The 24,423-nt window shown below is 38.9% G+C and overlaps 1 protein-coding gene across 2 annotated transcripts in view; it reads right to left on the bottom strand.

Annotated features, from left to right (window-relative positions):
- OBI1 (ORC ubiquitin ligase 1) overlaps positions 1 to 24,423 on the bottom strand; it is a 50,326-nt gene that overhangs the window by 8,367 nt on the left and 17,536 nt on the right. Inside the window, exons 2-5 of one of the 2 annotated variants that reach the window (XM_002712993.6) lie at positions 21,754 to 21,889; positions 19,285 to 19,376; positions 15,345 to 15,593; positions 13,872 to 13,960 (exon numbers count right to left, since the gene is read on the bottom strand). In XM_002712993.6, the coding sequence (XP_002713039.1) occupies positions 13,872 to 13,960; positions 15,345 to 15,593; positions 19,285 to 19,376; positions 21,754 to 21,889 (566 nt within the window). Of the gene's footprint in view, positions 1 to 4,077; positions 4,202 to 13,871; positions 13,961 to 15,344; positions 15,594 to 19,284; positions 19,377 to 21,753; positions 21,890 to 24,423 lie in introns of those variants that run through there. The other variant, XM_089303532.1, reaches the window with a different exon arrangement.

Here is a 24,423-nt window from a genome sequence, read left to right as displayed (position 1 = left end):
GGCCCGGGCACATGATCCTTCCTTTGCTCCTCCAAGGGTACACGTTAGCAGGAAGCTGACCAGAGCACAGGCAGGACTTGATCCTAGGCACTCTGATTATGTTGAGTGTTCCAAGTGGCACTTTAACTTGCTGACCTCAATCTAATCTTCTTTGTTTTAAACATGGAGAAAGGTCAAGTTTTAGAGGGAAGAGCTTTCCATTGTTCATTTCTCTTTCCTAAGTACATTCCCCAAAAGCACAATTTAGCAGGTAGATTCCTTGAGTTTGCAAAATCTTTGTTTTGACTACACATATCTTTAGTTAGTAGCCTGTAACATGACCTCTTCAGGAATCTGTTTTGTTTTTTTTTTTAATAAAGATTTATTTATTTGAAAGAGTTACAAAGAGAGAGGGAGACAGAGAGAGAGATCTCCATCTGCTGGTTCACTCCTCAGATGGTCACAACAGCAAATGCTGGGCCAGGCTGAAGCCAGGAGCCAGGAGCTTCATCTAGGTCTCCCACATGGGTAGCAGAGGCATAGGCATTTGGACCATCTTCTTCTTCTTTTTTTTTTTTTTTTTTTTTTTTTAACAGGCAGAGTGGATAGTGAGAGAGAGAGAGACAGAGAGAAACGTCTTCCTTTACCGTTGGTTTACCCTCCAATGGCCGCCGCGGCCGGCGCGCTGCGGCCAGCGCACTGCGCTGATCCAATGGCAGGAGCCAGGTACTTATCCTGGTCTCCCATGGGGTGCAGGGCCCAAGCACTTGGGCCATCCTCCACTGCACTCCCTGGCCACAGCAGAGAGCTGGCCTGGAAGAGGGGCAACCGGGACAGAATCCGGCGCCCTGACCGGGACTAGAACCCAGTGTGCCGGGGCCGCAAGGCAGAGGATTAGCCTAGTGAGCCGCAGCGCCGGTCTGGACCATCTTCTACTGCTTTACCTAGGCCATTTGCAGAGAGCTGAATTGGAAGTGGAGCAGCTAGGATACAAACTAATGCCCATATTGGATGCCAGCATTGCAGGCAACAGGTTTACAACACAATGCTGGCCCTAGAAATCTAAGTTTTGATGAGAGTGGAGGAAAAAGCATGGGTTCCAGCACTGTTCTCTGCTGTAGACATTTGTATGCAGGGTGGAAAGGCAGCACATCTTACAGAGGACAGGGAGAACCAGGACTGTAGGGAACTATAAGCTCTATTTGGTAGTGGTGGAGGAAGCTCAAACACCCTGGCATCCTTTTTCTCTAATTTGTTCCCTATGTGTTGTATCTACATCATTCTTGCCCCTGTGTTGGGAGGGTGAGGGAGAAGCATTCTATTTCCAACTCATGAGAAAAGCTTTCAGAACTGGCCTATGCATTTTGTTGCTAAGCTGCATGATTTGCTATCACTTTCCTCAAGACAGTTTTGTCTTTTGGAAATTAATCATTTGGTTATAAAAATACTGTATTTGGGGCCGGCGCCGCGGCTCACTAGGCTAATCCTCCGCCTTGCGGTGCCGGCACACCGGGTTCTAGTCCCAGTCGGGGTGCCGGATTCTGTCCCGGTTGCCCCTCTTCCAGGCCAGCTCTATGCTGTGGCTCGGGAAGGCAGTGGAGGATGGCCCAAGTGCTTGGGCCCTGCACCCGCATGGAAGACCAGGAAAAAGCATTTGGCTCCTGGCTTCGGATCAGCGCAGTGCGCCGGCCGCAGCGGCCACTGGAGGGTGAACCAATGGCAAAGGAGACCTTTCTCTCTGTCTCTCTCTCTCTCACTGTCCACTCTGCCTGTCAAAAAAATAATAATAATAAAAAAATAAAAAAATACTGTATTTGTAGAGAATTTGTTAATCATTCTGTCTATGGCCAATTCTAGTCATACAACAATTCTACAAAAAATATGTTTAATAAAATGAGGCACACTGAAAGAAATGGAGGAAATTCTTGCTAAAGACTCAAAAGAGAAAATTCATTCCCTGGCCATTTAAAAAAAAAAAAAGCAAAGTGACCTTTGGTTAGAATTTACCAAGAGTTAGTGTAACAAATAAATCTTTAAACAGTAAAAGTGACTACTGATGACTGTAAGAGCAGCCACATATATTGAGAGTTTACTTAGTGTCAAGCACATTACTTACATGCTTGATACCATAGTCCTCACTTCACTTTATGTAAGTTCAGTTACCTGTGGTAAACTGTAGCCCAAAAATATTGAATGGAAAATTATAGAACTAAACAGTTTGTAAGTTTTAAATTTCATATCATTCCAAGTAGCATGATGAAATCTGCCATCCTTTTCTGTCTTGCCCAAAACATGAAATCATGCCTTTGTCCAGCATATCCATGCTGTGTAGGCTACCTGCCTATTAGTACATTAGTAGACATCTTGGTAATTAGTTCAACTGTTCCAGCATCATAGTGCTTGTGTTCAAGTAATTCTTATTTTGCTTAATAAAGGCCCCAAAGTTCAGGAGCAGTAATACTGGCAATATGGAAATGCCAAAGAAAAATGATAATGTGCCTCCTTTAAGTAAAAAGGTGGAAGTTCTAAAGAAAAAAAATTGCATGCTGAGGTTGCTAACATGTACAATAAAAACAAATGTCCTATCCATGAATATTCGAAGAAGGAAAAAAAATAGTTCTAGTTTTGATGTCACACCTGCAACTTCAATAGTTATGGTCACAGTACATAAGTACTTAGTTATGAAAAAAGTATTAAATCTGTGTATACAGGTACAGAGGAAAAAACATTGTATAAATAGGGTTTGGAATTTTATATGATTTCCCATGTCTATTGGGGGTCCTGGAATATGTCCCCAATGGTTAAGGGGGACAACTGTATATATTATTGCATTTAATCATCATGTCCACTTTATGAAGCAAATCCATTATTCTTATTTTAAGGATGAGATAAGGAGTTTAAAAAGTTTAAAGTTTTGTTCGGGTAGACAGCAGGTGAAGTGACAGGAATTGTATTCAATTCAATTCAATCCAAGTCCTTGATTCTAAATATCATGATTGAAATCCTATTAACATGAGGTCTTTTCTCAAATATTATCAGCACCTGTTCATACTTCCTATCAAATCATAAGCTAGATTTACTGAGCACAAGGAAACAACACACAGTTGACTGACTAGCTTTGTTGTACTATCTATATATTAATACATACATTTTCTAATGGAAATCTGGCAAGGAAAGAATAAAACAACTGTAGGAAAGTGTGTATCACAGTTGATAAAATTTATGATTTACTCTGCTTTAGGCACAAGTTCAGGAATATTTTGAAACTTCCAAAGATAATTCATTAAAGGAAAGTACAGCATAGACAGAGCCCTGGTGAATTCTAAACCAACTATATTTACCAGACATATGATGACTAAGTCTGAACCAGAACCATGAACTGAAACAACCATATTGAAGTGGGCTAAGTGTACAAAGTATACAAGATCAATTTGTCTTATGGCATAATCAGCAGTAATCTTCAACTACAAAAAAAGATATTTATTATTTGAAATGGTATAAAGCTACATAGAAAATTTTAGGGCCTTAATATTCATAAATTTTGAGGACTCAAAAAAAAAAAAAAAAGCAGGACATACAGCAGACTCAGAATGACCAATGCCATAAACAGCATTCAGCCCTTGAGGCATTCAGATCTGGCTCAAAAGCCCATGTGAGCTTTTCAGGTATGGAAAGCCAAGACACTGTGGCAAAAAATGACTTACATGAAAGATCTCTGTGAATGAGATCCCAGTGGAAAGAAGTGGCCACCAGGGCCTGTGCAGCGGGTTAATGCCCTGGCTTGAAGCACCGGCACCCCATATGAGCTCCGGTTTGAGACCCGGCTGCTCCACTTCTCATCCAGCTCTCTGTTATACCCTGGGAAAGCAGTAGAAGATGGCCTAAGTCCTGGGGCCCGTGCACCCATGTGGGAGACCTGGAAGAAGCTCCTGGCTCCTGGCTTTGGATTGGTGCAGCTCCGGCTATTACAGCCAATTGGGGAGTGAACAATTAAATGGAAGACCTTTCTCTCTCTCTCTGTCTCTCTGCTTCTCTTCTCTCTGTTTAACTCTATCAAACAGGTCAATAAATATCTTAAAAAAAGAAAGAAGTAGGTACCTTTCTCTGAAGGGAGGAGAGAATGTCCACTTTGATTATGGCCTGGTCTAAATGATGTCAGAGTTTGTGGACTCAAGATGCTTCCATAGCCTTGGCAGCTCATGACACGAGCCTCAGGTGATCACTGACATCATAAATAAGAGTGTCAATTGTTAAATCAACAACAGGAGTCACTGTGCACTTACTCTCCAGGTAGGAGCTCTGTCTTTAATGTGTTTTACTACGAGAATTAACAGTAAAACCAGTCTTCAAACAGTACTTTATACTTTGTGTGTCTGTGTGGGTGCAAACTGTTGAAATCTTTACTTAGTATAGAGTTGATCTGTATATAAATATAATTAAAAATGAATCTTAATGAAGAATGGGATGGGAGAGGGAGTAGGCAGTGGGATGGTTTGGGAGTGTGAGGGTGAGTATGGGGGAAGAACCGCTATAATACAAAAGTTGTACTTATGAAAGTTATATTTATTAAATAAAAGCTTTCTATATATAAAAAAATACAAGCTATGCTATGTTTTCTCCTAGTTTTTTATCACAAAACAGAAAGTACTTCAGTATTTGCCAGAACAGAAAAATGCCACAATCTCCCCATTAAAGATTAAGCTGGCATGACATGAGAACTACTCTCCATCTTCTAAAAGTACTATCTAAAAAGCAAGGTAGGCTGGCGCCGTGGCTCAATAGGCTAATCCTCTGCCTGTGGCGCCAGCACACCAGGTTCTAGTCCCGGTTGGGATGCCGGATTCTGTCCTGGCTGCTCCTCTTTCAGTCCAGCTCTCTGCTGTGGCCTGGGAAGGATGGCCCAAGTGCTTGGGCCCTGCATCCACATGGGAGACCAAGAGAAGCACCTGGCTTCTGGCTTCAGATCAGCGTGGTGCGCCAGCCACAGCGTGCTGGCCGCAGTGGCCATTGAGGGGTGAACCAACGGAAAAGGTAGACCTTTCTCTCTGTCTCTCTCTCTCACTGTCCACTCTACCTGTCCACAAAAAACAAAAACAAAAACAAAAGAAAACAAAAAGCAAGGTAAAGTTGGTCTTGTAAGCTTTCAACTACACAGCAGGTTTTAAAAATAATAGCTCATATTATTTACACAATTTTAAGGTTACTTTGTTGTTGTTTTTATTTTATTAAATGGAGCGTGCAATGGTGGTTAAAAGTGTGGTACTGAAAATTCATGCTAAGATACCCAGATATTCTTTTTTAAAAATCTTTTTTTTTAATTTATTTGACAGCTAGAATTATAGGCAGTGAGAGAGAGAGAGAGAGAAAGGTTTTCCTTCCGTTGGTTCACTCCCCAGTGGCTGCTACGGCCAGAGCTGTGCTGATCCGAAGCCAAGAGCCAGGTGCTTCCTCCTGGTCTCCCATGTGGGTGCAGGGCCCAAGCACTTGGGCCACCCTACACTGCCCTCCCGGGCCACAGCAGATAGCTGGACTGGAAGAGGAGCAACAGGGACTAGAACCCACCGCCCATAGGGGATGCTGGTGCCGCAGGCGGAGGATTAACCAAGTGAGCCACGTTAGCCCCAGATATTCTTAATAACAATGAACTGAGTGTTGGGCAGCATATGTAAATTCAGAAGAAACAAATTAGTCTCTTTTGTGGTAAATAAGGGCTGACCCATATATAGGGTTAGCAGGGGTCACAAGTGGGAACTCAGAACTAAACTATGTTTTCATACTAGCTACTTTCCCTCCTTGTCTTCCATGGCTACAGGGACTTGGTTTCTGACCCTTTATTTGGAAATGACATAGTTTCCATTTTCAAGGCTTCCTTCCTTTTGTTTGGATAGTACATTGGGGGAAAATTGCTCAAAATAGGATATCATTCTACTTTTCCTATAATGCATGTGAAGATAGACTACTCTTTTTATTGTGGAATAAATTTATTCTATTGAATAAATATATTTCATTCTGATTCCATGCAGAAATGCCCCAATTTTCTGTTTCTCCTCTTCCAAAAAGATCAACCTTGAAGTTTGCTTGGAATTCTAATCTTTTGTGGGACAGAACATTGAGACCTGTTATTTCATATTTTTTTTACAACTCTTAGAGTAATAAAGAACTTTCTTCTTTTCCTAAAATATAGTAACTTTAACAACACAATTTCAGTAGTAGAAAAGAGCACAACTATAGTTCAGTAATAAAATCATAGTTTAAAACTTCTGGTCTGGGGCTGGAGCTGTGGAGTAGTAGGCTAAGCCTCCACCTGTGGTGTTGGCATTCCATATGGGCGCTGATTCATGTCCCAGCTGCTCCTCTCCTGACCTAACTCTCTGCTAATGGCCTAGAAAAACAGTGGAAGATGGCCCAAGTGCTTAGGCTTCTGCACCCATGTGGGAGACCTGAAAGAAGCTCCTGGCTCCTGGTTCCGGATTGGCTCAGCTCTGGCCATTGCAGCCAACTGGGGAGTGAACTAGCTGATAGAAGACCTTTCTCTCTGTCCCTGCCTCTTTCTGTCTGTAACTCTACTTCTCAAATAAATAAACAAAATCCCTCCCCCTCCCTCTCTCTCTCTCCCTCAAAAAACTGTGATCCAGCTACTTCATAATTATTACTCTGATGACAGTTACTGAGGACAAATGAGTGCTGAGGGGCTATGAGGGAAGAAATCAAGAGATGTAGAAGTCACCATCCCTGTTCTCACATTTTATAACATCTTTGACAACATTATTGCTTAGTTATTAGCATGCATTGCAGGCTCCCAAAATATCTTATCAATACAATAAAGACAAGCTGACAGAAAACTGTAGTCTATCCCCAATTAGCTGAATATCATAGAAGGGCCCCCTCAGGCAGCTGAGGGCCTGAGCACAACTGGCTGTCACAGCCTGGCCTCAGGGCATCATCAGGTTTCCCCCGACAGTCTACAAGTTCCCCTTCCGGGAAAACCAAAGGGCACAGCAGAATCAGTCATCAGATCAGGCTGGGGTCAAATACTAGGAATAACGGCATTTGTCAGAGCAAAATCATGAGAAACAAAAGGTCAGAATAGGTCAAGAAGGGACAACTGCCAAACTCAGCCAGACCAGAAGTGCTGATGTGGAAGCGGAAGGTCTAATGGCACTGGCATGTTTTAAGACACAGTTTACAAAGAACAGACTTGTGAATCTGAACTGGGCCACAGTCCAGAGTCAGTATAAGAATAGGTAAAAGCACAAAAATTTGGTTCAAGTAAAGAGATTTAGACAAAAAACCAGTACCAGAGCTAGGGAAACACTAATATTGTCTCCTCTGTTTCTAACTCCCAAGCTTGCAGCAATTTAGACAGGAATACAGGATATTCCTTGCTCTCCTCAGTGAGGGAAGTGCCAAGAAAGCCTTGATTTCCTGACTACTTCAAGCCTTCATAGTTTAAGCTTCAATGAAGCTCAAAATCTTAACCTTCTGGACAGTTCCATTTAAGTGGCATTGGAGACGTTAAAATATAAGAACCCTTTCCTTCTGCTATGCCCCAGAGAAAGAAGATGCATACACAAGTATGAATATGTGTGTTCTGCATAAATATACATATGCATACATTTTTAAAAAGTCTTAGTGCTAATGAGCTGGCAGATAAACTGGGCGTGACAGTCATGCAAATGGTTAGCATATAATATGATGTTTAAAATAGGATATCACAACACAAAGAAAATGATTCTTCCATCTGGGGAAATCATGGAAGGTCCCTCCATCTGGGGGAATTATGGACACAAGTTGACAACTGGGCAAGATCTCAAAGGATGGGCAGAATGAATCAGAAAGAATTAGAAAGAGGCTAGTAGGAAGAACAGGGAAGGCAAGAAAAAAGGCATTAAGTGAAGCTTCAAAAGCATGAGACAACATAGTGGACATGGGCCAATGAGAAATTCTGTGGGACCCACTGAGAAATTTTCAGTATGGTCAGAGAAGAGTACAAAAAGACAGATGCTTGACAAGAGGCAAGAAAAGTTAAGTTGAAGTTATATAGTAAAGAACTTTGTATACTATACAATATTAAAAAGCTTGGGCTTAACATGCAGGCAATGGGAATCACCAAAAATTAAACGGGAGTGAAATGATCAAACCTATATCTCAGAATTGAGGCAATGATATAAGATACTTGAGGGTTTAGCTTGCAAAAGGGTAAACAGTCAGAGGGTTTTTATATTAGGTTAAGCTAAAAATAATGTGGATCCAAACTAGGGGGAATAAGAAAATGGATCACAAAGCCATTGAAAATAGGTGGGTTAGAAAAAACAACCAGATTTAGGGTTCAGTTGAAAGGACAGAGACTGTAACATTTTGCTATTTTTACTTTAGGCAACTAGATAAATATAAATAAAGTAGTAATATCATAAAAAGGGTAAGAATGAAGCAAGAGGATAAATAATTTTCTGTGTGGGACTAGGGATGAGGAGAATGGATACATTTAGACACACACACACACACACACACACATTGTCCTACTCCACCTATTTCTCTTATTTATGTCATATATTTTGTGAGGATGATTTTGTAGATTATTTCCTTTAATCCTCATAGGGACACATTATCCACATTTTACTTAAAGAAAATGGTGGTCCCAAGAGATTAAGTAATTTAGCCAATGTTATTTACTCATTTAATTATTTAAAAAATATCTATCAAACTTCTAAAGCCCCAGGCATCCATGTGGGAACTTAGAGTTTAGAAAAGAGGAGACAACAAACAGAGCAAGCAATTAAAGGAGCAGGAGTGAAGATGATAATATGGGATAAATACTGTAACACTTGTTGGTTTTAACTATGGACTCTGTCATCAGCCCATTTCAAATTTTAATTCATTTAATCTTGACTACAATCTACAAAATAGGCAGAACCACCAGCCCATTCACAGATGGCCAAAACTGAGATACACAATGGTTAAAAGTCTTCCTCCAAATTACACAGACATTAAATATACAGGGTCAGTGTTCAGCGTCCTGGAGAACCTTTGTTCATAACCACCAAGTCCTATTGCTTTAACATAGCATTGTCTCATACAACAAAATAAGTAGACAGACCTGAGGGAGAGAGATGCCTTAGATTGATTTATCAGAAAAGGCCTCTCTGAACATGATGACCAAAGGAGATATCTAAGCAAAGATCTGGAAGTAGAATATTCTCAGCAGAAGAAACTAAGTCCAGCATGTTTTAGAAGAATGACAGGGGAGCTGGACTATGGTGAGCCAGGGGAGTGAAAATGAGAGTAAGTACAAGAGGCACATGTGGACTAGCTAGTGAAGAGTCCGTAATTCATTCTTTCTTTCTTTCTTTCTTTCTCTCTCTCTCTCTTTCTTTCTTTCTTTCTTTCTTTCTTTCTTTCTTTCTTTCCTTCCTTTTCTTTTCTTTCTTTCTTTCTTTCTTTCTTTCTTTCTTTCTTTCTTTCTTTCTTTCTTTCTTTCTCTTTCTCTCTCTCTCTCTCTCTCTCTCTCTTTCTTTCTCTCTTTCTTTCTCTCTCTCTCTTTCTTTCTTTCTTTTTCTTTCTTTTTTTGATTCATTTATTTGAAAGACAGAGTTAGAGAGAGGGGTAGAGAGTGAACCCGCTGGTTCATTCCCCAAATGGCTGCAATGGCTGGAGTTGAACCGATCCAAAGCCAGGGGACAGGAGCTTCCTCCAGTTCTCCCACGTGAATGCAGGGGCCCAAGCATTTCAGCCATCTTCCACTGCTTTCCCAGGCACATTAGCAGGGAGCTGGATAGGAAGTGGAGCAGCTGGGACTTAAGGGATAACAGCGCTGCAGGCCAGGGTTTTTAGCTGATGCGCCACAGTGCCGGCCCCTGTATTTCATTTTAGGAAACACTGGGCAGTTTTAGGAAAGAGATCTAAATAATCTGATTTATATTTTATTAAAATGCAATTTTTAGTATGATGAAAAATGAACTGGGTATGGGAATGGGGGACAGAGTAGAAGGGAAATTTGAATTCAGTTAGTCTGTCTCAAGAGCTAAGCTCTTCTTAGCCACCATGCTTTGTGGTGAATGTAATGTATAGGACCTTTACTGAGAGTACAAAATAGACAGGTGGAAATATGAATCTGCAGTTCAGGAGAGAGGATAAAGAAAAAGATTTAGATTTTGTTTTATAATCTTGGACCTACAGGAAGATTATTATGCAAGCCAAACATAAATACAGCAAAAAGAGAAGAGAGTCCAGGTCCTAATCTATTAAGTCTATTCTTGCCTCTCTGGAGCACTTCTTTTATATTCTACTAACATGAAATACTGCTGACTGTCAAGTTAGTAAGCAGAGCTTTCATCTTTTCCCCAAAGGAGCTGGACCATGGGTGAAGACTGGTCCATAATGACAAGCCTTGGGGATCCTGTGCAGTAAAATGAGCTGTATGCAGGCAGACATTATCAAACTCACAGATCTAACTCACTAAAGACACAATTACAAAATATACAACATTCCTGAACATATATTTGTAGAAAGGAAGGTTAATAATCCAATTATAACCAAGTCTGATAGAAATGATCTGCAAAGTCTTGTACATGGAGTTTTGTATTCCGTATTATAAAATGAATTAGTAGTTGGTCTGCTAATGCCTCATAATAGCTGGTGACATGCTATGATCCCTTTCTAGAGTGCTGAAGCAAAACAAAACAAAACAAAAAACAACTAAACAATAAAACCAAACCAAACCAAACCAAAAATACATACAAACAGAACAGAAAGGCCTGGCAAAGAACAGAAATTTTAAATGTTTTTTAAGTCAATTGTTAATATTTCTTCAAGTTAAAAAAAATCACTAAGGAACTCCTAACTCAATCAAGGACAATATATCCACATGTTCTGGCACAATTTAGTAGTAGCTGAATTCAAGGAGATTTAGGAATAAAACAAAAATCCATTACTAAAGTGTTCCCTTCAACTTTTTCCCATTCTTCATGTTTCTTACCATGCAGAGGCCTAGTCATTCCCCATGAAACACTGAGACTAGCAGGCTTTTTTTTCTTATAGCAAAGGGTGGTAGATATAGCAGACTCCTGCTAATCAACTGCCCAAGTAGACTGTTGATGGTTAAAATGCATAGAGGAAAAAATCGGATAGAAAAATTTTTGTTTCAATGAATCTGAGAAGGAAGCCACTGTGTTTCCTGAGCAGCGACATGATGTGTGGCTACATGATGTGTGTAGAAAAGGGACGAGAGCTTAAGCGACCATTTGGCACTCTAATTAGCTCAAGCTGCTGCTTCTGAGAATGACTTCTTCCTCACTGAAATCTCCATCTCTTTAAGCTGGGCTCAAAACTTGATTTTCTGATAGACTTTCCCTTATAACTGCAATCTACTTGACATTCTCTGTACCTGTATTACCATCTCTGTTACATGACTTAGTATCTGTTCAGCATGTTTCTTGTATATTTGTTTCTTGCTTTCATTACATTGAGTTTTCTGGAAGCAGTGATTATGTCTTGGTTTTAATCTTTCATTATAAAAATTTTTAGACATTCACAGTAGAGAGAATAATAAAATAAAGTGGGGAAAGGAGGAGGGGAGAAAAGGTTGATTGATGGGTATGAAGTTATAGCCAAATAGGGGTAAGAAATTCTTGGGTTCTATTGTACAGTAGGGTAAACATAGATAATGTATATTTTGTTATTAAAAAAACCTAGAAGATAAAATGTTTGGATGTTTTTGCTATAAAGTAATGTTAAATGCTTGAAAGGATAAAGATGTTTACCTTGATCAGACATTATGCAATGTATATATGTGTAACTAGATTGCTTATTGGGTACTATGTGATTTCCAGAGCCTGCATCAACAACAAACCCTACTAAATCTGCATCTGGGACTTTCAGTCCCTTGAACTGTGAGAAAATAAATCTCTGCTTGTTAAGCCAATCACTTTATAGTATTCTGTTGTGACGGCCTGAGCTAATAGGCTTTCCTAATGTGCTTTCTTCTTAAGTGTTTAAATTTTGAAGCTCTCCTGTATGAGTTGTAGAATATGTTTGCCTGACTTGTCAGATATATCACATATTGAGACCACAGGTTTAAAAAGATATACCTTGACACCTAGCCAAGTAGACAAGGGAAAGGTAATTAGTCAAGGCACTGCCTAGACTGAGGGAATAAAATGGGTGATTTGTATGTTGGCATTTACTTGTAGTAAGAGCTCTCCTCAGGTGAACCATATCTTGATGTTTTCAGCTGCGGTCAGCTTCTCTCTGAATCCCACTAGAATGTGGGGATGCAGAGTAAACAAGGCTATAAATCAAATGCATTGCAAATTGATCTAGAGTAGGGGTCAGCCGAAATCGCTTTTCAAGTGAAACTGTTCCCTTCCCCTGAAGGGAAGGAATGGAAGTTAAAGATGGAAAATTATAGTTACATTGGATTCAGATGTGTTGCTGATTGTTTCTGAGCGAAGCCCACGTTTCTTCAGGTGAGATTTTTCAGTTATTTATCTAGTTGGACCTGTCGATATTTAAAAACAGACATCTCGTACTGATATTAAATTTGAAATCTGGTGGGCAACTTTTCAAGAAATAAAAGCTATAAGCAAAATAGCTTTAGTTCCATTCAGTATGCTGTGGGAAATGGCTAATGGACAAACATTATTATGACTGGCAAGGCGAGCTGCCAATAAATGATAAGAGCAGAGATTCAAGCCACCACATAACAGCAACACTTCCTAAGTTTATTTCACTAATTTGTCAAAGTAGGATATTATCTAAAGTGAAAGAAAATTAGGGTTGGAGAACACAGGGGAAGGAACTATTTAAAAGTAAAAGCTATGCTTCTTTCTCTATTGGTTAGTTATCTCTGCTCAAAGCAATTATGGTGTATGTCTACCATTTCCTGATACCACATTTGGCTTTAGTGAAAGCAGTATCTCCTCCTTCACAAATGACAAGCAGAGAGCTATTTCTGGTAGGATAAATTTCCATTGTTTACTCATTCCTGTCTTACCCTTTCCCAACAAAAACAATTGGAGCCCAGACATTTCTTGGACTAAAAGGGGTACTTCTGATATGCCATCCCTTAGAAAGATTGCCAACCTTGGAGGGCATACTGTTCTCTCACTTGTCATTTCTTTTTCCTTGAAAAAGAACCTCAAGTATTCTCTGCAATCTTTTCTTCATCTTCAACACCTAACTTTTTCTTATAATTCCAAACAAACTGTCAACACTTGTTATCTAATATTTTATGAAAAATAATGAACATTTCATCACAAAAGAAAACATTTAATTTTTTTGTTCCAATTAACCCAAAATTCAAAGAACAATGCCATAAATTCTATTTCACATAGGCATTTTAGTTTATTGGTTAAGAAAACAGACTCGGGCTAGACTAAGTTCAAATGCTATTTCAACCACTAACTAGATGTGCAGATTAAGATAAAGTAATATCTTTATGCCTTTGTTCTCAGTAGAAATAAGAGAATGATTACCGTATTACAAGACATGTTCTCCATGGCAAAGAAAAAGAACTATATGATCATTAACCATTACTGAGATCATCTTGGAAAATATCCGGAAGGCATTACTTTAATTTCACTAATTGTTAGTACTATTAAATAGCTCTGTATTTAAGACCTGGTGCTCACCTGTCGGGTCAAATAAAACCATCTTATCATTATCAAATAAGGAGAAAGAATAAGAGTGAAACCGTTTTTTAAAAAGGTTAGCCTTAACTGAGACTAAGATTTTACCAATAACACAAAGTACATCCTTGACTTTTAGAGGCAAGATGTTATACTTAAACTTACATGATTAAATGAAGAGCCAAATGAAAACCAGATACTATCATAGTAGCCTAGTCTACAACTCTGACACAATATGAAACAGTCCTTAATTTGCAAAATACGCACTTCTGAGGTGATCTGTTATCAACTTCAGCCTTTAGTCGTAAGTTCTCCCTCACCAGGCCACCATTTTCCAATTTCAATTTTTTATTTGCCTTAAAACAAACAAAAAGTTTTAATTAAGCACAAGATAAAACAAAAGTACATTGTAAAAAGTATGAAATGAGCCATCTATATTTTGAAAGGTGTAATATCAAAAAATTAAGTTTTAGAACATGGTCGTCAGAAACTTAAAATGAGAAATACTTGTGAGATTTATGAACATGATGAAGCATTTTTAATGCATATTCCCTGAGCACTTTGCAAATCTATCCAGGGAAATAAATGAAGCTATGTGAGTTAGCTGAAAGTGACTAAGGAGCCATACTATGGTAAATATAGGTTTTTTTTCTTCACATAACTGAACACACTAAGCATTACACCACATGCAATTATTTGCAAACTAAAGCTGAAGAGTTAATCCTGGAGTTATGAGATTGATGTTTTTTGGTTGTTTAAAAGTATTTTTTCTAGTGATAATAGCAATAATACGCTTCAACCACTTGCATCTTTCTTGAAAAGGCTTTCCCAAAGCCCTGGCTCCCAAATTCTGGGATCCTTAAAATTGGGTCAATATTTCCCAATAAATTCCATGGATTGTCCCTTGAATAAAAAATAAAAATAGGGCCAGCACCGTGGCTCACTTGGTTAATCCTCTGCCTGCGGTGCCAGCATCCCATACGGGTGCCGGTTCCAGTCCCAGCTGCTCTTCTTCTAATCCAGCTCTCTGCTCTGGCTCGGGAAGGCAGTGGAGGATGGCCCAAGTGCTTGGGCCCCTGCATCCGCATGGGAGACCAGGAGGAAGCACCTGGCTCCTGGCTTTGGATCGGCACAGCACGCCAGCTGTAGCAGCCATTTTGGGGGTGAACCAACAGAAGGAAGACCTTTGTCTCTGTCTGTCTCTCTCTCACTGTCTAACTCTGCCTGTCAAAAAGAAAAAAAGATATGATAACAGTAGTTTCTTGTCTACAATAGATGTTCCAAGACCCCCAGGCAGCAACTTTACCCATTATGCCACAATGCTGGTCTCTCAATGATATTTAATGAGAAAAAATTTTCCTATTGTAAATAAATGCTTGTTGAATTCAAAAATTTTTTTGTTTGTTTGTTTAATTTTGAGCAGTAGAGAGTGAAAAGGAAGGAGAGAAACAGAAAGAGAGTGTGCCAACCTCCATCTGTTGGTTTACTCCCCAAATGCTCACAACAGATCCAGGTGAGGAATCTAACTATTTGAGCCATCACCACTGCCTTCCAGGATCTGCATTAGCAGGAAGCCAGAGTCAGGACAGGAGCTGGATATTGAACCCAGACTCTGATATGGGATGCCAGTATCTTAATAATGATAACAAATGTGTGCCCCTATTTATAATTTTAAAGGTGCTTAAAATACAGAATTTTTAAAACAACCATAATAGATTTCTTAAAGCCATTACAACTTACCTCCTTTAACTTATCCACATCATCTTTTACTTTTTCATAGATTTCATTAGCTGTTCTGAGCTTTTTCTTCCACTCTGCTATAGTTTCTGGGTCAACTGTATTTGGATTATCTGCAACTGGATGTTTGTCTTCATTTTGGTTGCCCTGCATCAAGGTTAAAGGATCCAGAATAGTCTTGATCTGTGATTCCAAGCTCAGATTTTTACTCTTAAGCTCTTCCACTTCCTTCTGTAAACAATCTATTTCATCCTGAAAAAGCATTACATAGTCACTAGGTAGACAGACACTACACACATACATTTGCTAAGCTGGGGCCAACATGTTTTTGAATGTTATACTCAGAATTCTGTGCATTAAAAGATGTTTACATATCAGAATAATTTTGGAGGGAAAAAGTCACATTCATCTTAAATTCTCCAGAGGTATTCTGACTTTGATAAAAACTGGCTTTATGCTGTTTTCATTTATATTCAATGGTTTAAAAATAAGAAAAATATCAAAATCCTGATTCTCTTTAAGATAACCAGAAAACAAGAAGACAAGTGAATTTCAACTGGGAAGTAGATTCTATTTGGGAAGAAAATTCTGAGGCAAGTTTAACTTCTTTAATGAGGGGAATTAAAAAGTACAGTACCAATCAGGCTGATTTATTAAGGTCTTGTTTGATGTTTATATTTTGGCATCTGTATCTGCAAAGGAATGAAACCATACCTCACTTCCTTCCACTCTCTATTTAAGAATAAATCTATAGCTGTTTTTTTTTTTTAATGTTTTTTGGATTCTGGTTCTTCAAGTACTATAGTAACTGTTCTATGTATTAGTTTTCCCACTCTAGAACTGCTTGTCTTAATTTATTTAAAATAAGGATGATCTATCTATCTATCTATCTATCTATCTATTAACTGACCCCTCTATCTGTCTGTATGAAGAGTGACAGAGAGATCTTCCAACCTCTAGTTCACAACCAGGGTTGGGCCAGGCTGAAGTCAAGAGCCAAGAACTTCATCTAGGTCTCCCATATGGATAACAGGAACCCAAGCACTCTATGACTGTTACCTGCTGCCTCACAGTACATTAGCAGGTAACTGGACCAGATGCAGAGGTGGGAATCTAGCCCAGCTACTCCTACATGGGATGTGGGCATCCCAAGAGGTGGCTTAACCTACAGAACCACAATGCCCACCCCAGCTTATTATCTTTAATACAATAATAACTAAACATTTGGGTTGCAAGTCTTTTCTGAATGTTATTTATTCATGCGTAAGTTAGGCATCTTACACCAAGGTTGTTAAAAATTGTATGGCTGGGGCTGGTGTCGTGGCACAGCAGGTTAAATCCGAGTCCCAGCTGTTCCACATGCAATCCAGTTCCCTGCTAATATGCCTGGGAAAGCAACAAAAGATGGCCCAAGTGCTTGGGCCCACGCCACCCACGTGACAGACACAGATGGAGTTCCAGATCCTGGTTTCAGCCTGACCCAGCACCAGCTGTTGCAGCCATTTGGGGAGGGAATCAGCGGACAGGTTTTTCACTTTGTCTATCTATACCTCTGCCTTTTAAGTGAAAAAATAAAACTTAAAAAAAATTTTTATGGCTAAAAAGTAAACTCCAAGAAACTCAATATGTCAGTGCTATGGTTTAAATATTCTCTCCAGGGGCTGGCGCCATGGCACAGTAGGTTAATCCTCTGCCTGCGGTGCCAGTATCCCATATGGGCACCAGTTCTAGTCCCGGCTGCTCCTCTTCCATTCCAGCTCTCTGCTATAGCCTGGAAAAGCAGTGGAAGATGGCCCAAGTCCTTGGGCCCTTGCACCCACATGGGAGACCAGGAAGAAGCACCTGGCTCCTGGCTTTGGATCAGTGCAACTCTGGCTGTTGTGGCCATCTGGGGAGTGAACCAGTGATGGAAGAGCTTTCTCTCTGTCTCTCCCTCTCACTGTCTGCAACTCTACCTCTCAAATAAAAAAAAAAAAAAAAAAATCCTCTCCAAAACTCAAGATGGAATTTAATTGACATTGTGATGGTATTAAGAGGTGGAACCCTCATGAATGATCAACCTGCAAGAGCTTCACCCTCATAAAGCGGTTAATGCTACCATCGAGGGAGTGTGTTTATTATAGAGGGAATGGGTTCCTGATAAAAAGGATTAGTTCAGGCCTCCTTCACTCTCTTGCTAGCTCATCTTAGTTTGCCCTTCAGCCTACTGCTATAGACGACACAGCATGAAGGCCTAGCCAGATGCCAGTGCCATACAGCTGGACTGTCTAGCCTGCAGAACCATGAGCCAGATTTCTGTTCATTATAAATCACTCAGTCTCAGGAATTTTATTATAGTATCAGAAAACAGAACAAAATAGAAAATGAGCTCCCAAAAAATTAATCTGATTAGTATCTAAGTATGGTAGGTATTCTTTAAATATATAATATTATATTTTAGAGTTAACACAGACAGCACTATTTACTATCTTAAATTATATTTCAAGTTAAATTCATAAGAAAATTTTTTTTTAATTAATATATTAATGAATGAACAAATAAAAATATTTGTTTATATAATCTTATCTCTGGAAAACACACACATGAATGAGCATTTTTAATCATTTATGCTGTACTGTATTTCAAAAATTTTTTAAGGCAGCTGAGGCAGTTTTTATAGTTTTTTTTTTTTTTTTTTTTTTACATTAGAGTCATAGACAGTGAGAGAGAGAGACAGAGAGAAAGGTCTTCCTTCTGTTGGTTCACTCCCCAAATGGCCGCCATGGCTGCTGCTGGGCCGATCTGAAGCCAGGAGCCAGGTGCTTCTTCCTGGTCTCCCATGTGGGTACAGGAGCCCAAATACTTGGGCCATCCTCCACTGCGCTCCCAGGCCACAGCAGAGAGCTGGACTGGAAGGGGAGCAACTGGGACTAGAACCTGGCACCCATATGGGATGCTGGTGCTGCAAGTGGAGGAGGACTAACCAAGTAAGCCACAGTGCCGGCCACAGTTTTTATAGTTTAACTTAAAGATATTTGTGTCAAAACAGGAGATCAATAATATGTTTTGTAAATTTAAAAGTATTCTAAAAATTATTTTAAAAAATCCCCTATTTAGTCAACACAAAATAACTGGGTTTACTGTCTACCTTTCAACAAGTGTATATATATAGTCATCAACCCTTACCAGAAATAATTCATAAGATTTAAGTAACTTTTATTATAGTACAGTATAATAATTATTCTATTATCATTATTGCTAGTCTCTTACTGTGTCTGGTTTATAAACTAAACTATAGGATAGATAAGTATGTATAGGAAAAAACATATTATACATAGGGTTCAGTACTATCTGGTTTTAGGCATCCACAGGGGGTCCTGGAACATAACCAATGCAGATAAAGGAGGACTACTATATTCCATTATCATGGGTTTTCTCAGAAAAACTACATCCCCATGTCAAATCAGCCTGTTCATTCACCTTTCCCTGTGCTGGTAGCTCACATGGATAATCACTGTCACAGAATTATCAGGCTTCTAAAAATCAGTGAACTTAGTGGTAGAAACAAATGATGATTTTGTGAGAGTCAGAGTGACTTTCACAAAGAGGGTTTCTTTCCATTATCTCCTAACTTTTTGAAGAAACACATAAAAAATGACAAGTGGACACAGATACAAATTTTAAATTAAAAAGAAGAAAAAGGAAATGCTTTCATCTGTTCCTTTTCTCTGGAATCCTATTCATTCATTCTTCAATATGAGTATTTAAAGAAAAGGAAAAATCCCTTTTGTATAATAGGAAAGGAAAAAAGAAAAAGAACTTATTAGATATCTAATAAAGTATTTTTTACCCAATACTTAAAGGTTTCAATGGATGTTTACTTACAGAAGTCCAGGAACTAAGGAGGCTCAATTTTACCTTGAATTCAATGCTGACATCATTTTAAACGTTAATTATTATTTACCTCATATTCTTTGTGGAGTAACTCAAGTCTAGTTTTCCGAAGGTGCTTCCTGACTGTATGGCTTAGCATAGGTTCACTTTCACTTGTTCCTCCTACAGGGAAAAAAAATTCGTAATTTATCAATCTGATTTGGATGGAACAAAAATGAACCTTTTTCTTATTGTTTCATATAGCTCCTTTGCTTAATATCTACCTTTTCCCTTCTATATTCACTTTAGGCTGCCACTTGGGCCTTTATCCTAATCATGAGAAAAGACAGTATTAACATAAGAAATATCCTCAGTCAAATATCATGTCATGTTTACTTACTTACATATGGCATTATGGCAAACTCAGTGGAAGAAAGGGTTACATATAATCAGTTATCACATTTATACTACTGCAAATTCTGAAAATTAGACAACTGTTAAATAATGATAAAACCAATTATTATAGTTAACCAACTGCTCATATAAAGAATATGTATCAGAAACCATGATAATATATAATAATTATAATGAAGGGATCCAAATATGCCTGGTTACTGGAAACACAATTTAAAAGATTAATGTGTCTCTTCAAGGACTCCAACAACTCAGTTACAATGACTGTTAGTCACAGCATTAATTGCATGACATGACATGTTACAAATACGCCAAAATTGAGTTCTTCCTGAGAGCTAGTCACTTATTTTGTGGTTACGTTCTTTGTATTTTTTAGCAAAATGATGGCAAATTTATTTTACAGATGATCTTTTTTTAGGAGGTTCAATACAAATGCAAGCACAGATGAACTACTTTACTTGAGAGAATTTATGAACTATTACTTAGACATGAATGACTAAAAGCAGGAGAAAGTTGTGAAGAAAATCTCAATCATCAAACCTTATACTCTGCAAGAAAAGACCTCTCTGGTGAGTTTCATTATTCATTAGGTAAGAAACTAGAGACAGATTAACACTACAGCATGCAACACAGCAGAGAATTAGTTCCCCATCAGATTTCCCCTAAGAACTTGAGAGAGAAATCAAAGAGTAAACTCTAATTCCTCCTTTGGATTGCTTATTTTAAAATCCCCACTAGTTCTTTTGTTTTCTAGCATGTTACCTTCCTTTTCCACTATAAAAAATCTTAGGTCCATTTTCCCTAAGTTGGGAGTAATAAAATGACTTCTTAAGTTTTCTGTAAGATTTTTTTTGTACATGGCTAACTATACATATACTTGCGGTTTTTCCTAAAGCAAAAACAAAAACAATCACTGTAAGTTTTGTAATCTAAACAAAGTGACTTAAATGAGTAGAATAAAACCAGACACTAAAAAGGTTCTTTTCTTTTAAAAGGATCCTCTAATTCAGGTTTTCACCCCCTCTCATCTGCATTAGTGTCGCACTGATTTTTTTTTTTTTTTTAACCATTAATCTGGACTCACATTCTCCCTTACCTGAGCCAGAACCCACTCCATGACCCACTCACATGTTGTCTGTTCCCTATAGTTCAAGTAATATTACAAAGCACATTCTGGCTCATTTTACTGATTTGCTCAAAACTATCACACCCACTCACTCTTTTTTCTGTGATATAGGGTAAATTCTTGAATTAGTTCTCACTCAAGGTTCTCAATGCTAATGCCTCAACTTATCTTTTCATTTCTATTTCAGTAGTCAGACCCAAATCAGACAATTAATAACTTTTAAAAACATGCTGTGTGTTTCCTAACAACTAAACTTTAGTTCACACTGTTAATTTTTTTAAGACTTATTTATTTGAAAGGCAGAGCTACAGAGAGGTAGAGGTAGAGGCAGAGGCAGAGGCAGAGGCAGAGACAGAGACAGAGAAGGTCTTCCACCAGATGATTTGCTCCCCAGAGGGCCATGGGGAGCAATGGTCGGAGCTGTGCTGATCCAAAGTCAGGAGCCTAGAGCTTCTTCCAGATCCTCCATGCAGGTGCAAGGGCCCAAGGACTTGGGCCATCTTTTGCTTTCCCAGGCTATAGCAGAAAGCTGGATGGGAAGCGGAGCAGCCAAGACTCGAATTGGCACCCATAAGGGATGCTGGCACTGCAGATGGCAGCTTTACCTGCTATGCCACAAGTGCTGGCTCCAGTTCTTGCTATTCTTGACAGTGCTTTCTAATCTTACAAGTTGAAATTTTACTGATTCTTAAATGTCCTACTTCATAAAGCTTTTTTCAATGTTCTTTTTGTTTTGCCCTTAGTATCTGCTATTTTGAACCACTAAAGTTTTGGCTAATATGCACAGTAAATATTAGAATGTACATTTAGTGAGGCTCAAAGGATTATTTCCCTAAGCTTCTCTACAAACTGCCTTGTTCTTGATTGTTCCACATACATACACAAAATTACTAACCCATTCAGTATGTTGTTGATCAGATAACACCACTGAAAACTATGTAGTTCAGTATTTCCCCAAATATGTATTATTTAGAGATTGGTTTCAATCTATTTTTACATATGCATAAAATAGGCACTTACCAATAATTTCTTTGCAAGGATTTTCAGGAGTGATGGGGACTCTGCATGCTGGACACTGGCTATTATTCTTCAACCACAAATCAATACAAACTGAACAAAATACATGGTTGTTGATGCATATGACAGGCTGGCGTACCTTTGAAAAAAAAAAAAAAAGAGAAACATTACTTTTAGTACAGGACAACAGACACAAGTAGAATCCCAATATGCTTTAGTTTAAAACAAACTGGTCCTCTAGAGTATAGCAGAACAAGTGGTTAAGAGGGAATATCCAGAAGTCATAAGAATGCTCTTTCTGAACTTCCACTTTGACCATGGTCTTGTCTAAATATGATCAGAGTCAGTTAACTCAGGGGGCTTCCATAGCCTTGGCAGCTCATGACAAGAGCATAGGGTGATTACTGATGCCATAAACAAGAGTGTCAATTTGTTAAGTCAACAACAGGAGTCACTGTGCACTTACTCCTCATGTAGGATCTTTGTCCTTAGTGTGCTGTACATTGAGATTTAATGCTATAACTAGTACTCAAACAGTATTTTTCACTTTATGTTTCTGTGTGGGAGCAAACTGTTGAAATCTTTAGTTAATGTATGCTAAACTGATCTTCTGTATATAAAGAGAATTGAAAATGAATCTTGATGTGAATGGAAGGGGAGAGGGAGTGGGAAAGGGGAGGGTTGTGGGTGGGAGGGACGTTATGGGGGGGAAGCCATTGTAATCCATATTCTGTACTTTTGAAATTTATATTCATTAAATAAAAGTTTAAAAAAAAAGAATGCTCTTTCTGTTGATCATATTGTTTCTTATATGAAGTGTTTCAAAAAGTTCAAGAATGGAAAAAAATGTAAGTTTATTTTTGTACAAAAATTTTGAAATCCATGCATTTTTTGTTCAATAAATTTATTTTTAAAATTATTTAATCATTTATTTGAAAGGTAGGGAGGAGGAGGGAGAGGGAAAGGGGGAGGGAGAGCAAGAGAGACAACTTCCATACCCTGGTTCATTTCTCAAATTGCCACAACAGCTGGGGCTGTATCAGGCCAAAGCCAGCAGCCAGGAACTTTTCTTTCAGGCCTCCTACATGGGTGGCAGGAACCCAAGAATTCAGACCATCTTCCACTGCTTTCTTAGGCACATTAGCAGGGAGCTAGATCTAAAATGGAGCTATCCAGAACTTGAACTGCTGCCTATATGGGATGCCAGCATTGTAGTTGGCAGGTTTAAACCAATGCGACACATGTCAGCCCCTCAATAAATTTTTTTTTAAATTATTTATATTTTATTATGTTTAAAGGTAGACTTACAGAGTAAGAGAGGGAGACAGATCTTCCATCTGCTGTTTCCCTCCTCAAATGGCTACAACAGCCAGGACTGGGGCATGCTAAAAAGCCAGGAGCCTAGAACTCCATCTCATGTCGTGGCAGGGATCCAAGCACTTGGGCCACCTTCTGCTGCTTTTCCAGGCACATAAGAAGGGAGCTAGATTGGAAGTGGAGTGGCCAGGACTCAAACGCCCATATGGGATGCCAGCATTACAGGTAGCAGCTTAACCTGCTGCACCACAACACTGGCCCCCTTTATGAATTTTCTGATGACCTCTTACAGGCACAGATTTCAATATTTTTTTGTACTGGGGCCAGCATTGTGGTATAATGGGTTAAGCCACCACCTGAGACACAAGCATCCCATATGAGTATTGGTTGAGTCCTAGAGGATCCACTTCTGATAGTTTCCTGCTAATGAGCCTAGGAAAGCAGAGGAAGATGTCCCAAATAATTGGGCCCGACACATACTTCAGGACCTAGATGGAGTTACAGGCTCCTAGCTTTGTCCTGGCCCAGCCCTGCCTATTGCAGCCACTTGGGGAGGGGGCCAGCACATGGAAGATCTCTGTTTCTTTTCTTCTCTCTCAGTAACTCTCCCTTTTCAAATGAGTAAAATCTTTTAAAAAATAAATTTAAAAAAAAACTAAAAATTTTTGTACCAAAATAAATTTTGATTTCCTTTTCTATGAGCTCCAAAATTTTTTATTTACTTGAAAGACAGAAAGAGAGAGAGAGAGAGAGAGTGATTGATTGATTTCCCATATATTGGTTCACTCTCCAAATGTCAGCAACACCCAGTCTGCACTAGGTCACAGGCAGGAGCTAGGAACTCAATCTTGGTCTCCCAAGTGAGTGGCAGGAACCCAACTACTTGACTTGAGCCAGTATCATCTGCTGCCTCTAAAGCTGAGCATCATCAGGAAGCTGGATTCAGGAGCAAAGCCAAGACCTGAATCAGATACTCCAATATAGCAGGCATCCTAAATAGCTTTTTAACCATTGTGCACAGCACCTACCCACATTTTCCATAAATATTTTGAAGTACACTCATATATGTATAATTGAGATACTAGCTAGGTAGTTGATAGCTGATCATACAGATGGAAACTTTTAACATATTATAAAATGCTTTATTCTGCACTTGATCTTAGCCAAAAGGCTAAGCAGCAATTGGAATGTTTTATTCTGTATCCTAACCACACATCTGGACTAAAAAGAAAATGCTATTTATTTCACTAAGGCTGGGACAACACACCTCAAACTATTGAATTTTAAAATTATAAAATGGCAGCAACAGAGAGTTCTTCAAAGATCATTTAGCCCAAGCATCCATCTTATGCTTGA

The sequence above is a fragment of the Oryctolagus cuniculus genome, chromosome 9, assembly GCF_051225735.1.
Source record: "Oryctolagus cuniculus isolate XC-2025 breed Fujian yellow rabbit chromosome 9, ASM5122573v1, whole genome shotgun sequence".
Taxonomy (NCBI): domain Eukaryota; kingdom Metazoa; phylum Chordata; class Mammalia; order Lagomorpha; family Leporidae; genus Oryctolagus; species Oryctolagus cuniculus.
The sequence above is the reverse complement of the archived record's forward strand: the minus strand, read 5'-3'. Positions and strand labels throughout refer to the sequence as shown.